A 16,017-nucleotide genomic window follows, 5' to 3' on the forward strand; every position below is an offset into this window, starting at 1 on the left:
CTGTAATCTCATTTTAGATTTGGGATAATGTGTCATTTCTCGCCTGCAAAAAAAAAACTGTGCAAACATAAAGAAATGTAAGGGCATTCGGGACTCAAGTGAATTGTTAGGAAAATAAACGCAATGTCCGGCGTGCCTGTGTAATAGCAGAGGTCCTGGGCAGATGAGAGGCCGGGTTTAATTGTGGGAGCCAGACTTTGACACGACACAGAACAAATGGTGGACCACACAGTGGAGTTAGTGCCGCGAACACACTTTTAAATATTTATCATAAGGTAATAGGTGTTTGCATGCCTAAAAGCTTCCTTGAAAAGAGGACCAATGGGTATTTAGTCTAGCTAGTTGGCTTCTCCTGGGGAATATTTTCCTGTTTTACGAGTCGGCTTCACGAACCTGACTTACGGCTGGCTTCTTACGCCTTCCTTGTACCCCATCTGCAGAAGCAAATATTGGCTCTGAAGACAGCTCCCTCTCCGACGCCCTGGTCCTCGACGATGGTACGTGGCTCCGCGTTTGGCGAAAAATCAGCGTTTTCTGCCGTTAGGCCGGTTCATTTCCGCTCACGGTCTGACTTTCGGGGGGGTGCCCCCCCCAACAGCCTACCGATGCCGAATCCAGTCGTGTTCTCAGTGTCTGCCTACAGTTGTTGGGGACCACCCTGCTTGAAAAGCAATTCAGCAGAATAAAAGTCTCGAAACACACGCAGGCAGCTGTTATTACTATTTCAAGAATCCTGGCCATACTTTTCAGGATCGGTTAATGAATGGGCACCATGATATTAAAGGAGGGGGTCCGATCACTGCTCCCTTCTCTGTCTCTGCTCAGACGACCCCCAGGTGACGCCAACCTTCTCCCCGGCGGCCTCCCCCCACCGCGGCCTGCCCCCCCGGCCCCCATCACACGGCAGACCCCCACCCCCACAGTCCCTGGAGGGCCTTCGGCACCTACACTACCAGCGCAGCGACTACGACAAGTCGCCCATCAAGCCCAAGATGTGGAGCGAGTCCTCGCTGGATGAGCCTTACGAGCGCGTCAAGAAGCGCACCTCCCACAGCCACTCCAGGTGGGTGCCGGCCAATGGGCGGGCTGCTGGCCGTCAGCTGACGCTACCACTGATGCGTCATTGGCCTTGGATTTAGTCGAGCAGCGTGGGCTTGGGATTCTGTTGTCCTTTTGCTCCTCCCACTACATCTAACGCGACGTGTTTGGTCTGAGAATGGTGCTCACGTCATTCCCTCCATAAACACACCCAGACATGGCGCTTTCGCTAACCACACTGATGTGAAGCCTGTGGTGTGTGTGTGTGGGGCGTACAGCAGGGTGATGGGATGCTGTTGCTCTTCCCCACAGCCACCGGCGTTTCCCCAGCACGGGCAGCTGTGCGGAGCCCGGGGGGAGCGGCTCCTTGCAAAACAGCCCCGTCCGCGGCCTCCCCCAGTGGAGCTCCCAGTCCAGCATGCCCTCCACGCCTGACCTGAGGACGCGCACCCCCCACTACATCCATTCCACCAGGTTAGCTGCCGGCACCAGCCGTAACCCCCCCAGGTTATCCACTCAAGGGTGGCAGAGAGCCTGGAGCCCATCCCAGACGGCGTGGGGGCGGAACGGGCCACTAAACTCACATTAAAGTTCAGTCGCAGTTGAGCAGGTCGCTAAAGTTCACAAGATAACAATGCCTCCATTTTTAGTAAGCAGACTTACAAGGCCCCGCCCCAGGAGGCTCAGAGTGTAGCCCAGAGGAGTACAGCCTCGATGGAGGGTGCAGATAACTAATAGGCTATGTTTCGTATTTCGTTTGAAAGGCTGTGTTTGCTGTGCCCAGAGCCTTTCCATGCTATAGGTGACACGAGCGGGCAGCACCCCCCACCTTTACTCCAAGGCACCTCACGGGCTATGCTTCACAACAATTTTCCTGTACCCCCCCTTACCCAGGTCCGTGGACCTCAGCCCCACACGGCTGCACAGCCTGGCCCAGCACTTCCGGAACCGCAGCTCCAGTTTGGAGTCGCAGGGCAAACTTCTGGGCCCGGAGTCGGACACGGGCAGCCCAGACTTCTGCGGGCCGGTGGCACGTGGCACCAATGGCTCGGACGCACCAGACGACTGCTCGTCCTGCACCAGCCACTCCAGCTCAGAGCACTGCTACCCGGCACCCAGCAGCGCCAACTACTCCACCCTGGCTGAGGACTCGCCCTCCAAGGCCCGGCAGCGGCACAAGTCCAGCGGGCACCTGGGCTCCTCCAACTCGGGCAGCATGCCCAACCTGGCAGCCCGCAACGGCGGTGGCGGCATGGGGCACCACGGCGTCTACCTGCACAGTCAGAGCCAGCCGTCATCGCAGTACCGCATCAAGGAGTACCCGCTGTACGTGGAAGGCAGTGCCACGCCTGTGGTGGTGCGCAGCCTGGAGAGCGACCAGGAGGGCCACTACAGCGTCAAGGCCCAGTTCAAGACATCCAGCTCGTACACGGCGGGCGGCCTCTACAAGGAAGCGTGGCGTGACGAAGCTCCCGAGGGCTGCCGTCTGCCACCGTCACGCTCGCAGGTTGTACGGACTCCCTCAGTGGGCCGTGAGGGCGGGGCCGGGGGCGGGGCCAGGACCGCCGTGTCCGAGGAGCTCCGGTGCTGGTACCAGCGCTCGTCCAGCTCGCTTAAGGAGCGTGGCAGCATCTCGCACAGCGGGTCCAACACGCCGGAGTACGGCACCCTGCAGGGCCACGCCTCCCACACCGGCACGCTGTCCCGGACCTCTACAGGTGAGCCTCCATTTCTGGTACATATCTCACATGCCCTGCGGCTGGGTTTGTCTGCCCGTGGGGGGGCCGGAATTTGAGCCGGCCCCCCTCTCCCCCCGAGGCATTTCTGTAGGGCATCTGTACATTGTTCGCAGGCAGGGTGGTCCATCAAACAGGCTATAATGTCCACCCCCCCACCCAGATCTCCCTCCCCTTCTCGCCCCTCCTCACAGTCTGCCGATTACGTCTCTGTGTGTTTAGACCAAGGCCATGGACTTAGGTTATTCCTGGCATCCCGTAATTCCTGAGTATGTCCGTGACCTGTCCCTGCACCTCCGTTTCCGGTCAAAGTCACCGGAGGAAAATTCCTCACAGCCGGCGTCATCTAGGCATCTAGGCCTCCCGCAGAAATCGGCTTATCTGTCCCGCGCCGTTGTTAGCCGGGTGAATTCGGCACACTGTCTATCTCGCACGATAAGAGGGAGCCAGATTCAGAGTCACGGGCTGGGTGCCGTCCAGCTCCCTGCTGGGGCTGCCTCCGGTCGTCTTCTGCACATCTTCTGCCAACATTAGATCATCCATCCATCTTCCAGCCACTTATCGTGGTCAGGGCGGGCCTGCTGGCTGCATCGTTTGCAAGGACTTTCTGCCGTCCAAAAAAACACCACTCCCATACATTAAATCTGTCGTCATATCTCCTGGCGTTCCCACGCACCCCCCCACTCCCCTCTCCCCCCCCACTCCCCCCTCCAGCTGTAATCGAATGCAGCTGTGGCCTCCATCGTTTGAGATGAAATGCATGTCCTGGGTCATATCCGGCATTTCTCCTCTCTGACTTTTTTTTTTTAATGCAGTGCCGCATTAAATGCAGCCCACTTCGATGGTCCCTCACAGCTGGGTTCTCGTTGTGGCTCTCGTCAGCAAAACTTGGGGGATGGGTGTCAAATCCCCATCACTGACACTCAGCAGGATTTAGGAGAAAATGGCTGTGTCCAAATTCAGGGGCTGCATCCTTCCAAGGTCGCATTCAAGGACTGGATGTGTCACAGCGATGCGACAAGGCTGTCCCACTTCGACGGCTTCTTCACATTCGGCCTAGAAATGTGTGATTCTTTTGTCAAGATTCGTCACGTGAACCTTCGAAGGACGCAGCCTACAACGGTTACATTGACCACACGCAGCCAATGCGTATCAGTCGGCACCTGAAAATCCAGGGGCGGAGCCTGAATGTCCAAATGAAATCCTCGTGCTTGGGGGCCTCACTTGCCGTTAGAATTTTGGCCAGCTGGCAAACAGATAACAGGAGATGACATCACCCTGACCGCCACCTGACCCGTGCATGCGTGTGTGTGTTCTTCCCAGCCTCACCTCTCAGCCACCGGAGCGCCACCCCCTGCAGTGAGCCCGCCGCTACGCCGCCCCCCAGCAGCCCACAGCACATCCTCAGCTGGCAAAGCGGGTACGAGCCCCACCCCCTCTCCCCCTACTTCCATCCTCCCCCCTCTTTCACACCCCCCCCATTTGTTGAAGAGGCATGGGACAAAAGACTGCCTCGAATTGCCCGATCACCCCCATGGCGCACATCAGACATTCTAGAAAAAATGTTCCTGCGGCTCTCTGTTCACGTGCTGATGTCCAGCTCCGCCCCACTGCTGTATAAATGCGTGTGGAACTGGGGGGTCTTGGGATAACTTAAAAACTTTTTTTTTTCAAGGTACAGATAACATTAATTTAGGGGGGCTTAAAAGGCCCCCCCATCCCCTCCCCGGACCGCAGGTCAAGCACTACAGAGCGGTGTCCTTATCCGGCACTATCATAAACACGCTCGCCTGCTGTATCAGATGGTAGTTCGCTCGCTGACTCGCATGCGTATGTTTATATGTGCCGAGTTAAGCGATATCCAGGACGATTAAGGGGCCGAGGAAGTCGGGGCTTGGCGAGAGGGTCTGTTTATTCTGGATCTGCGGACTGGACGTTAAAATAGAGCAGAAACTCCAGCCTTAGAATAGGCTGCTTTTTTTCAGAGCTCTGTGCTAAAACCAGCAACTCCCTCCATGTCTGTAGATTTGGTGATAATCCTGTGCCTGTAGAATTGGTGATAATCCTGTGCCTGTAGAATTGGTGATAATCTTGTGCCTATAGGTTTGGTGATAATACCGTGCCTGTAGAATTGGTCATAATCCTGTGCCTGTAGATTTGGTGATAATCCTGAACCTGTAGATTTGGTGATAATACCGTGCCTGTAGAATTGGTGATAATCCTGTGCCTGTAGATTTGGTGATAATCCTGTGCTTGTAGGTTTGGTGATAATACCATGCCTGTAGATTTGGTGATAATCCTGTGCCTGTAGAATTGGTGATAATCCTGTGCCTGTAGAATTGGTGATAATCCTGAAACTGTAGATTTGGTGATAATCCTGTGCCTGTAGAATTGGTGATAATCCTGAACCTGTAGATTTGGTGATAATACCGTGCCTGTAGAATTGGTGATAATCCTGTGCCTTTAGATTTGGTGATAATCCTGTGCTTGTAGGTTTGGTGATAATACCATGCCTGTAGATTTGGTGATAATCCTGTGCCTGTAGAATTGGTGATAATCCTGTGCCTGTAGATTTGGTGATAATCCTGAACCTGTAGATTTGGTGATAATGCTGTGCCTGTAGATAATCTTGTGCCTGTAGAATTGGTGATAATCCTGAAACTGTAGATTTGGTGATAATCCTGTGCCTGTAGAATTGGTGATAATCCTGTGCCTGTAGATTTGGTGATAATCCTGTGCCTGTAGATTTGGTGACAATCCTGTGCCTGTAGATAATCCTGTGCCTGTCCTGTGGTTCAGTGGAGGAGTTCTGTATGTCCTGGCATGCCGACGCACCTTCGTATACCAAGGATTGCACCCCCCCCCCAACCTGAAGCCGTCAGACTCCCAAACTCTAACTGCTAACTGTGTGGCCCTCCTGCTGTTTCCACCCCCCCTTACTAACCCTCCCAGGTTTGACTTTCCTCTCCACTTCTTTTGGTTTAGAGACACGGCAGAAGGCTGTCCCTCTGAGGAACACCCTCAGTCTCCAGCTCACCAAAGTACTGACGCTTAGAGGTACAGTACAGGCTCTGCCCCCCACCTGTGTCTCCCAGCATGCACTTCTCTGTCCAACTGTAACCCCTGCTGGCTCTGGCACCTAACATCTTCCTTTTACGCCATCTTCTGTTTTTGTCTCTAAGCTGATTAACACGTCCTGCTTAATTAATCAGCAGCCTTAACGCCAAAGAACCGTTATATTAATAACTTAAACAACAGTGACGGTAATAAAGAGCTAACGAAATGGAACACACGGCTGTGCCGAAATGCGGGACATGCGTGCGACGTGTTTCACCTGGCAGTTTTGGGAACATATTAGTTACAGGGACCAGGTACCGTGACGTTCTGATCCGTTTTTCCAGCTACTTCGGCTGCCCTTGACGGAGGCGATACAGGGCCCCCTACATATTTTGGGCCCTTTTACACTCACTTAATGTGCTCTTATAACTCAGTGCTGCCGTTAGACATGAGTCATTAGCTAACGGCTAGCAATTTCGACAGCTTAAATGGCGTCGAAATGAGTTCCGCGGCCCTAATGCTCTGTCTGTCTCCGCAGTCCTTTCAGCGATGGCTGCTACCTGGACAACCCCCTGTTAGCAGACATCCAGTGGTACGGTCGGGAGAAGGCCAAGCCAGGGACCCTGGTCTGAACGCTTGCCGTCGACCTCCTCAGCATCCTCAAGACTGACTGGCAAGCTTGCAGGCCACGTTTCCCGACCTGGAACCTTCTGCTTGGAGACACATTCCTTAAACCGCAGCCCTTCTTCGGGTGGATCGGACGAATGCTCCCCCTGAACCCCTAGTGGTTGCGCTGAATCTACATCTCTCGACTCGCCAGATTCTACAAAGCCCCCGGTGGCTCAACGCCTCCACCCAGCCCTCATACCAACAGCAGTTGCTGTATGAACGACCGGGTGCCTCCTGCCCCCTGCCGGAGTCACAGACGCTAATCTGTAGAGGAGCCAGTGCTTGGATTAGCAGTCTGGCATCCGTATCCAGGTCATCCACCACCCACCACGCAGCGTCGTTCGCGCCGATGCTGTGGGAAATTTCGCCTACCTGCTCCAAGACCAGTGTACGTTATTTTTGTTTACCGTTCTGTCCGGATTTATTTTTGTTTCATTCTGAAGGTGAGTTATTCCCTACACATTGTATGCTTCTCCTCTGGCATTCTTGGAGCTTGATTAGATGATGATGATTCTCACCATGCCCCATGCGCCACGCCGGAGATTATCCTGGGTCGACTCATTAACATTTCCCTGCTAACCAAGACCCAGTCAATCCCTTTGACAGGGGTAGCACCAATTTTTCCAGATTTCCACATAGTGCCCCCTGGTGTCTCCCTGTTTTCGACCCCTCTGCCTTCAACGGCCTTTTGTGACCACACACGGTCCCTGTTAAAATCACTTGCGCCGTAAGTTTGCTCGGTTGTCTTGGTATCTTCAGGATCCTTTTCAGAGCCCACCCTATCCTGTCACATGATCCCCCGTCATTGGACTGAATCAGATTGTCTTCACATGTGATCATTTCTCTATGGTGGACCTATCTGTCAGTCAAACCTCAGTACCAATCCTGGTTTCCCGAACGGGGGTGGGTGTCCTTTCTAGAGCCACAGCAGAGTGACGGTGGTGCTATCCCACCTTGGTGCTCCAACGCCCCGTACTGTAATGGCACCAGCAGAAGCCAGCAGCGACTTGACCAGTGGCAGATCTCTCCCCCGACCCCGACCCCGACAAACGCTTTGCCTTACCCAACACAGCAGGAAGCTTTTATCAGCATCTGGCAGTGGTGGAAGAATCCGATCAGCGAACGAGCAGCAGTTGATTCCTCACGTACGCCGCTCCCTGGATCACTGTGCCCAGATGATTCCGTCAAGTCAAACGTTTCTGCGCAGATGGAGTGTGGTTAGAAAAACACATGGCAGGCAACACAAACACCCATAACACAAATGTTTACAGGATCCAGCCACATTCACGTTATTCTGGCATGCAGTTACATTCAACCTAAAACTGACCATTCCACCATAAATAATGATCATCCTGCCTTATGGCTTAATGAAAAAGACTTTAGGGGAAATTCTGTTTGGCACAACGGGGGGGGAGGGGGCAGATAAAGGCTTAGGATTTTCAGTTTGACCACAGAAAGCTGGAAATCGACTATCAGGAAGCCGGTTCCCAAACGTGGCCTCGTCACTTCATCACCGTAGCCAAGGTAGCGGCGGAACCCACTGGCGGGCCATGATGGTGCGGATGTCGGACACGAATTTGGGATGCGGTGGAAGAACTGGGATCTTTCTCCTTCCATGCCTCTCTGTCTGTTAAATCAGAGGACGCACAGAAGCCATATTCCTGAATGAGGACAAAAAAAAAGGCTGTTTTCTTGTCGTTGTGGTTTCTTAGCCATGTCCCGCTCCCCACACACCTCCGCTCACATGCTGTGACCTCATTTCCTGTACCTTTAATCACCGGGTAAATACCCCGAATCGAGAAGCACACCTTTATTTTTAGTATGGGTAGAAACAAAAAATAAAGTTTTGTGCCACCAGTGGTCGGTAGGCACACTGCACACACAGGGTCTTTAGATGTTTGTTTGGTTTTTTTTTTACCCAACATATCTCAAGTGGGTTTTTTTTGGAGTCCTGACTTGCTGTGGAAGGCCTGGACAGGTGGCTGCTTTCTTCACACGCCATGGAACTGAAGCTTGGACGATAGAGGAGGATGTAAATCCTCCGTAGGTCTCCTGGGATTTCTGCAGATTCCTGTGACCGTCCTCTGCCCGATTGGAGAAGCGGCAAACGTCGTCGGACGCTCAGACGGACAGGCACGTTGCCTTCAGAACGACACGAGCAAAACTGTGGGTGAAGAACCCGTTAAATTTATGGGGAAATATCTATTTGAGGAATGGTGCAAGGACAGTGTTGGTGGAAAATGTGTCCCCGGGTTGTCCCTGTGGTGTACACAATGTCTCTTGTCAGTTCTCCCTTAAAACCTTGTATCACTATAATGATTTATAGTTAATTGATCCATGGCTAGCATCACTGAAAGCAAACTCATAGCAACTTGAAGGGATTTTATCCTGTAAGATGAATAATTGCTGTTCGTTACCGAGCATGGCTCGAAAGGTGCATCGTGGATCCTGAAACGCAAAGTAAGAAACCGCCTACTGTCGGGCTTCCTGAATATAACGCAGTTAACACCCTCCCTGCCCCTGACCTTAGAACTTGTGGTAATCTCTGATCTCAAAACCAATGTGAGTACAAGCTGTGCCCTCGGATGTTTCACGCTCACCCTGTTGCTGTATACGTTGAAAAATGTTAGCGGTTTTTATATTAAAAGAAAAGTAACTAACATAACATTACTCAGCATTTACTGATGTGGAGGGCAGAGTGTTTTTAAACATTTACCATTATTTTAATGATGATTCTGGGTTTTTTATTTTTAATAAATCAGTATTAGGTTTTAGTTTCAACATTTTAAAAACCCTTTCAGGTGCTACAAGATTACCACCCTCTGTCCTATTAACTAGATGTAGAATTTCACTTCTACTTGTCAATACTTCTACTACCAGTTGTCCAAAATGAAGGATGTTAGTGTGAAACTGTACAGCTCATCTCCATCTGACCGTAGGGCATGTTCAAATAACCAGACGAAGATGTATGTTGTAGGAAAAAAAAACAATGTGGAATTGTAAGAAATAATTAATTCCATTGTTAATTTATTCTTTTTTCTATTAAGAATTTGTATAGTAACTTTACATTTTTCAAAACTTTGTTGTTGGCAACTGATAATGAATTTTCCAGATGAGAAAACATGGTGGTTCTTGAGATAATGAAAATAAATTATTGCTGAATGTTCTGTATATTGAATTTTTTTAATTTCATTTGTTTTCCTAATTAACCAAAGTATGATTTTGGTGGGTCATATGGGATGAAATACGAGCAGAGTGTTACTTAAATTTCATTGCCTCAGTAATTAACTTCAGACTTCATTAACTCATTAAGTATCGATTACCCAAGCAAGGTGTGCTGGTGGAGTTCAGCAAAATGGGTGTATTGGATGGTTGCCAGAAATACTGTGGTGAGCTTTTGAATTAACTAAGCTGACACACATCAACAGACAGAAGATCATAGATTCTCACCAGCATAATCCAAGCAGAATCATCTTTGGCAGCCTAAGATTTTTGCCTATTTGCAAAGGCAAAAAAGAAGTGAGTTTACTGACAAACACCCATCTGTCTTACCAAACAATGACTTCACTCTACACCCAGACCACACACACTTTTTTTTATAATAGCACATTGAGATGTACAGGTCTTTTAAGACCAGGGATGTTCATTATCTCAGCACAGGTGCTGTAAGAACCTTCTAGACCGGTCTTTGGTGACCCACAGATGGTCCATGTTTTTGCTCCCTCCTGGCTCCCTGCCTGATGGTGCACGTTTTTGCTCCCTCCCGGCTCCCTGCCAGAAGGTCCACAATTTTGCTCCCTCACGGCTTCCTGCCAGATGGTCCACGATTTTGCTCCCTCACGGCTCCCTGCCAGATGGTCCACGTTTTTGCTCCCTCCCGGCTCCCTGCTAGAAGGTCCACAATTTTGCTCCCTCACAACTCCCTGCCAGATAGTCCATGTTTTTGCTCCCTCCCAGCTCCCTGCCAGATGGTCCACGTTTTTGCTCCCTCCCAGCTCCCTGCCAGACGGTCCACATTTTTGCTTCCTACTGGCTACCTGCCAGATAGTCCATGTTTTTGCTCCCTGCCAGACGGTCCACATTTTTGCTTCCTACTGGCTACCTGCCAGATAGTCCATGTTTTTGCTCCCTGCCAGACGGTCCACATTTTTGCTCCCTCCCAGCTCCCGAGGACCAGCTTAATCTAGGCTCCTGTGTGAATCAGCCTCTCCACCTTAATATTATGTAACCTTTACTGAGCACCAGTCAGTCTCACCCCAACCCCCCAACCCTTTGTCTTCAGCAGAAACAAAACCACACAGACGTGGGGTGGGGGGTTATTATGAGAGGGTGGGGTGCTGGGTGTAGCCATGCTATAGCTAATACAGACAGTCTTCCACAGCTCCACCATCGGCCAGGGGCTACCCTTGTTTGATATGAACCTGCCCTCCGAAGAAGAGAAAAAAGATTCTTCACTTCTGCTGCTGGAATCCCTGGTCATTTTGGGAATGGGGGGGTGGGGTGGGGGTGTAATAAGAGACAGGAACCCAGCCAAAGAGGTGCCTACACAGCTCATGAATCCATAGGCAGGGAATTCTGGGAAATTGCTCACATTGCTTACTGTCAGGGAATATTTACTATGACTCAAATGGTGAGGCTTTAAGAGGAAGTTTGAGGGTCTCTGTTTTCTTTGAGAGGCGTCATGTCGAGGTGACGCCTGCTCCCATGCTGGATTAGCAGTGTTTGCTCAATATTATAACATGGAAACCAAACATATCGGCTACAAATCGCAGATAAGTTGCATTTGTATTTTTATTTCTTCTTTCTGGTTTATGTTTAACTGTTTGCAAACGATTGCCAATCCTCACTTAACATTAAAGACACCCAGACAGGAGATATTTGGCCACTTGACCTTTTTGGTCCTTACCAGGTACCGTAAAAGAGATATTCAATGAGGCGCAGAGTGACACGCGTGGAAGTTTCCAGACGTTGCTATTGCTTCACAAATCTCTCCAACAGACTCCACCCCCCCCCCCCCCCCATCAACGAGAGCCGGGGGGACACGCCCACCCTCTTTTCTCTGTGAACCCCTAACCCCCACCGGATTAAATAACCTCGCGAAGCCGCAGACCTTGGCAAGGCCCGCCACCTCGCTAATGAAATCCAGTTGCCATAACAGTGTTCCCATGGCAACACTCTGGGGCCTAGCACTCGCGTTTTGGGACAGCTGGAAGCTGTTACATCGACGTGCTCTGAGAAAGTTGCCGTCATTTATTTATTTATTTATTTACGTGCATCGTGCGACTCTACGTTGCCATATGGACCCGGGCCAGAACTCCGCTGCTTTCATCCATGTCAATGGGAAGAACGGTTTCCACAGTTTCCTTTCTTCCCGGAGCTTGGATCTCGTTTAGCTAAGGAATTGCCAGATGAGGCGGAGAATTAATCGAGAATTGTTTTCTTTCGCGGAAGCGTCTTTTCAAAGCTTGTGTAACGCCAGGGGGCGACGGCGAAACACCGGCCGTCTGAGAGATCAAACCGTGTCGTTCACCGATGAACTTTCCCCGCACTCTGAAGATAAAAGAAGTCTGCCTTTCAGGGAAAAGAATGTAAGAAAACCACTATTCACGGAGTGTCCTTAGTGCAACTGAAATTAAACCACCTCAAAGAGACCACAGGAAGTGAGTAGTTCCCACATACCAGCATGTGACCTTAGGAGCCTGGCGCATCTTGGAATTATGTGTAATTTTTCCCAACAACCTAATAAATAAGACATTCGAAGACGTGAATATTATGAAAGGCATGTGACACTAACTGACCTGTAGGAAATTACCTCCGCTCACACACCACCATAGGTGCTGCATGCCTACCAACCTCTGCCCTGAACCACATAATTAGTCACAGTAGGGGTGGGGGGGGGGGCAATGACCTGCAAGTGTAGGTGAGTCAGGTCAGGGGCCTGGCTAGACTTATGTCTTCCAAGAGTAGCTTGATGCGGAGACCTGTTCCTCCAAAATGCAGAACAAAGAAAGACGTCCAGACGTTCCAGAACTCGTTCTGAAGCCCCCTCCCCTCTCTAGGTGACCCCTGAAGACATTTAATGGGCCCTGACTGAAGCCTCCTTTGCCTTTATACTCTACAGCCCAAACTGATGGCATTCCCTGTTTTTTTCCCGCTGTGCCGTCAAACCACCTCTGCATCAGAATGACACACACAGGTCCCATATCCACCCACATAGGCCACATGCATGAGAACCCTCACCTATCTCTCGGTGATTAGGGACTAACACCATGAGCACTTACAGCCGCTCTCACAGTGACCCAGATGTGGGACCTGGCGCCTCTAGAGGACAAAAAAAAACAAAGAAAGTGAAGCTTGGTGCTGTGATCAGAGTCATGTGACTGGGGGAGCAGGGTGGGGGGGCTTTCTCCAGGGTCTGGCAACCTGGTGCCTGCAAATGTTTCTGGTTTCTATCCCACTGAGAGCCTTTGTAGGAATAATTATTGCCATAGATGTATGTAGGTTGACCTTCATAAGGTTCTCAATGTCCTTACCGTCCAGACAACCTCAACAAACACCAGCAAGGCTCTGCCACTCAAATCACTGGAAATCCATGACTGGTTGTTCCGATGCCGCCGTGCGGCGTATAAAAATAAGACATCGGCGCTTAATAAAGAATGTAAGGCTGCTTCTCACATTTGAATACTATGTGAAATATTTGAAAATCTCTGTCTTATCTGTCCAGGCACTTTATAAATGTATTTGAAACCTCTGGGAGCAGAGAAATGGTGGCGCCATCTAATGTCCATAAAAGGGTTTGCGTTACAGTGGTTTGAGTTCTTCAAAGAGATGAACCGCTTTAGCATATCTGAGCCTGCACAGCTGGGACTTAGGATTTAGAAAATATATTATCACTCCCTCGAACCGAATCTCACAATACAGTAAAACAAGAAGCTTTTGCCTCAATTAATAAGTAGACTAATATATCTCTCTTCCTGCAGAGGTTTAATATGAACTGATGAGGCCCAGGTAATGGCCTGCAAAGAATGAAAAGAAAAATAATTGATGTGATGATCTGTAATAGTCTGATTCCTCCTTTATAATGTCAGGTGTCACTGGAAGTTTGTAGCATCATTGTGTCAATGGGGAGCAGGCAGAAATCTGAGCCTCTCACTGGGTCAGGACTGGGACAGGAGCTCAGGCTGGGTGAAGGACCTCAGGGCATTCTGGGAAACCTGGGGAGAGCAACAGGTTTCCTCCATCTTCCCCATCTTTAAGGAACATGGGAAAGCTGTTTATCGCAGTATTGATTTTATTTAATGATGATGCATGTCTTACATACACCCAAAATTCATTGTACATCCAAACATCCATCCATTTTCCAAACCGCTTATCCTACTGGGTTGCGGGGGGTCCGGAGCCTATCCCGGAAGCAATGGGCACGAGGCAGGGAACAACCCAGGATGGGGGGCCAGCCCATCGCAGGGCACACTCACACACCATACATGCACGCCTATGGGAAATTTAGTAACTCCAATTAGCCTCAGCATGTTTTTGGACTGTGGGGGGAAACCGGAGTACCCGGAGGAAACCCTACGACGACATGAGGAGAACATCCAAACTCCACACACATGTAACCCAAGCGGAGACTTGAACCGGGGTCCCAGAGGTGTGAGGCAACAGTGCCAACCACTGCACCACCATGCCGCCCCAACATCCAAGCAGTTATTTTTAATACAATACAGTTAGATCAGCCGTTAGGGAGCAAAAATGTGGACCGTCTGGTGGTCCCTGAGGACTGGGCTGAGACACACTGAGTCAGATGTAATATTTATAGTGTTGGCAGTGTACGTTGGTAGAAAGGGGTCATGTACACGATCCGAGCAAAGGCTTCCAGTCTTACAGACACCGGCTGAGCTCGGGCTAAGATGCTCGGTATATGATGAGTCAGCTCACAGTCGGGCACTGAGAGTGTAACTCGTCACCCCTTCTGGTCAGTGTCTGCTGACGACTCACTCCACAGCAAGGACTCCCCTTTGTGTTACGGGCAAGGTGTCGAGGTGACAGGAACCTGAAGCCAACCCCCCCCCCCCATAATTAATTAACAACGAGCCCCCCCCAGGTTTTGTTCCGATGCCCCCTTGCGCGTACCGTTTGTTTACAGGTACGCCTTGGATTGAGAACGAAACGATAGTAACTGGGGGATCGGATAAGTGCAGCAGTCATGGAAATGGATGTCGGCAGTTTTAGCTGAACAACTGCAGGCTAGACTGTCCCATTTAATAAATGGCCACAAAAAAAATCTGTCACAATAATTGCATTTGGAATAATTGTGTTTAGTGAGAAAAGAAGCTAAATTAGTGCGATGCCCATTAATGGCTATTATATTACGCCTATTGATGCAGTGCCTAATGGCCGGCAGACACAAGCAAATCCCATCCGGCAGCTAATGATTTAAGGCGTGCAACTGCTGACTCATTCAAGCGATATTTGCCTGCAGGCCCATGTCAAACCATTATCAAAACCCTGCTTGATGGAAACGATGAAAAAGGGCCAACGAGCACAATTAGTTACAATTATTGTGTTATGGCACCAACGGGCCCCGGGTTCAAGCCTTTCTGGGGTTGGTGTACGGCCCAGCAGGTTTGGGTGCAGCCTCTGCGATCAGAACACCTCCAGCATCAACAGAGTGATGTCACTGTTGGATCCTTGAGCGACGTCCTTAACCGCCAAGGAATGTCTGCACTCTGCATTCATTCAGAAATGCATCAGGCTGGATAAAATCATCTACTAAATAAATCATATGTGTTTAGTGTGCGGGGCGGCGTGGTGGTGCAGTGGTTAGCACTGTATGGGGCGGCATGGTGGTGCAGTGGTTAGCACTGTATGGGACGGCGTGGTGGTGCAGTGGTTAGCACTGTATGGGGCGGCGTGGTGGTGCAGTGGTTAGCACTGTATGGGGCGGCGTGGTGGTGCAGTGGTTAGCACTGTTGCCTCACACCTCTGGGACCCGGGTTCGAGTCTCTGCCTGGGTTACATATGTGTGGAGTTTGCATGTTCTCCCCATGTCGTCGTGGGGTTTCCTCCGGGTACTCCGGTTTCCCCCCACAGTCCAAAAACATGCTGAGGCTAATTGGACTTGCTAAATTGCCCGTAATTGTGCATGTGTGAGTGAATGGTGTGTGAGTGTGCCCTGCGATGGGCTGGCCCCCCATCCTGGGTTGTTCCCTGCCTCATGCCCATTGCTTCCGAGATAGGCTACGGACCCCCCGCGACCCAGTAGGATAAGCGGTGTCAGGAGGGACACTGAGCTAGAACAGGATTTGTAAACTACCATTTCAATTAAAAGGACCCAGATTTCACTTTAGCATTGAGTTCTTGCTGTGTGCTGATTGGTCAGTCTCCTGTAATCATGCGTGTCTCACTAATGTGACACAGCTGGATGCGTCGTTCAATCAAGGAAACAAACCAGAAAAAGATGAGCAAACAATTTAGCAAAGCACGGGAGCCTTTTAGTTTGAATTATTTAGTAAAACCT

General features: G+C 50.4%; 1 protein-coding gene across 10 annotated transcripts in view; it reads left to right on the plus strand.

The window, feature by feature from the left end:
* The window catches only part of frmd4a (FERM domain containing 4A), a 101,410-nt gene extending 91,739 nt beyond the window's left edge, over positions 1-9,671 (plus strand). For 8 of the 10 annotated variants that reach the window (XM_049006189.1, XM_049006187.1, XM_049006186.1 and 5 more), the window contains exons 18-23: positions 441-497; positions 826-1,063; positions 1,351-1,512; positions 1,933-2,756; positions 4,098-4,194; positions 6,370-9,671. In XM_049006189.1, coding sequence (XP_048862146.1) covers positions 441-497; positions 826-1,063; positions 1,351-1,512; positions 1,933-2,756; positions 4,098-4,194; positions 6,370-6,463 — 1,472 coding nt within the window. In that variant the 3' untranslated portion in view covers positions 6,464-9,671. Of the gene's footprint in view, positions 1-440; positions 498-825; positions 1,064-1,350; positions 1,513-1,932; positions 2,757-4,097; positions 4,195-5,759; positions 5,832-6,369 lie in introns of all 10 variants that reach the window. The other 2 variants (XM_049006192.1, XM_049006184.1) reach the window with 1 other exon arrangement.
* Positions 9,672-16,017: the final 6,346 nt, after the last annotated feature.

This window comes from Brienomyrus brachyistius, chromosome 1, assembly GCF_023856365.1.
Source record: "Brienomyrus brachyistius isolate T26 chromosome 1, BBRACH_0.4, whole genome shotgun sequence".
Classification (NCBI taxonomy): domain Eukaryota; kingdom Metazoa; phylum Chordata; class Actinopteri; order Osteoglossiformes; family Mormyridae; genus Brienomyrus; species Brienomyrus brachyistius.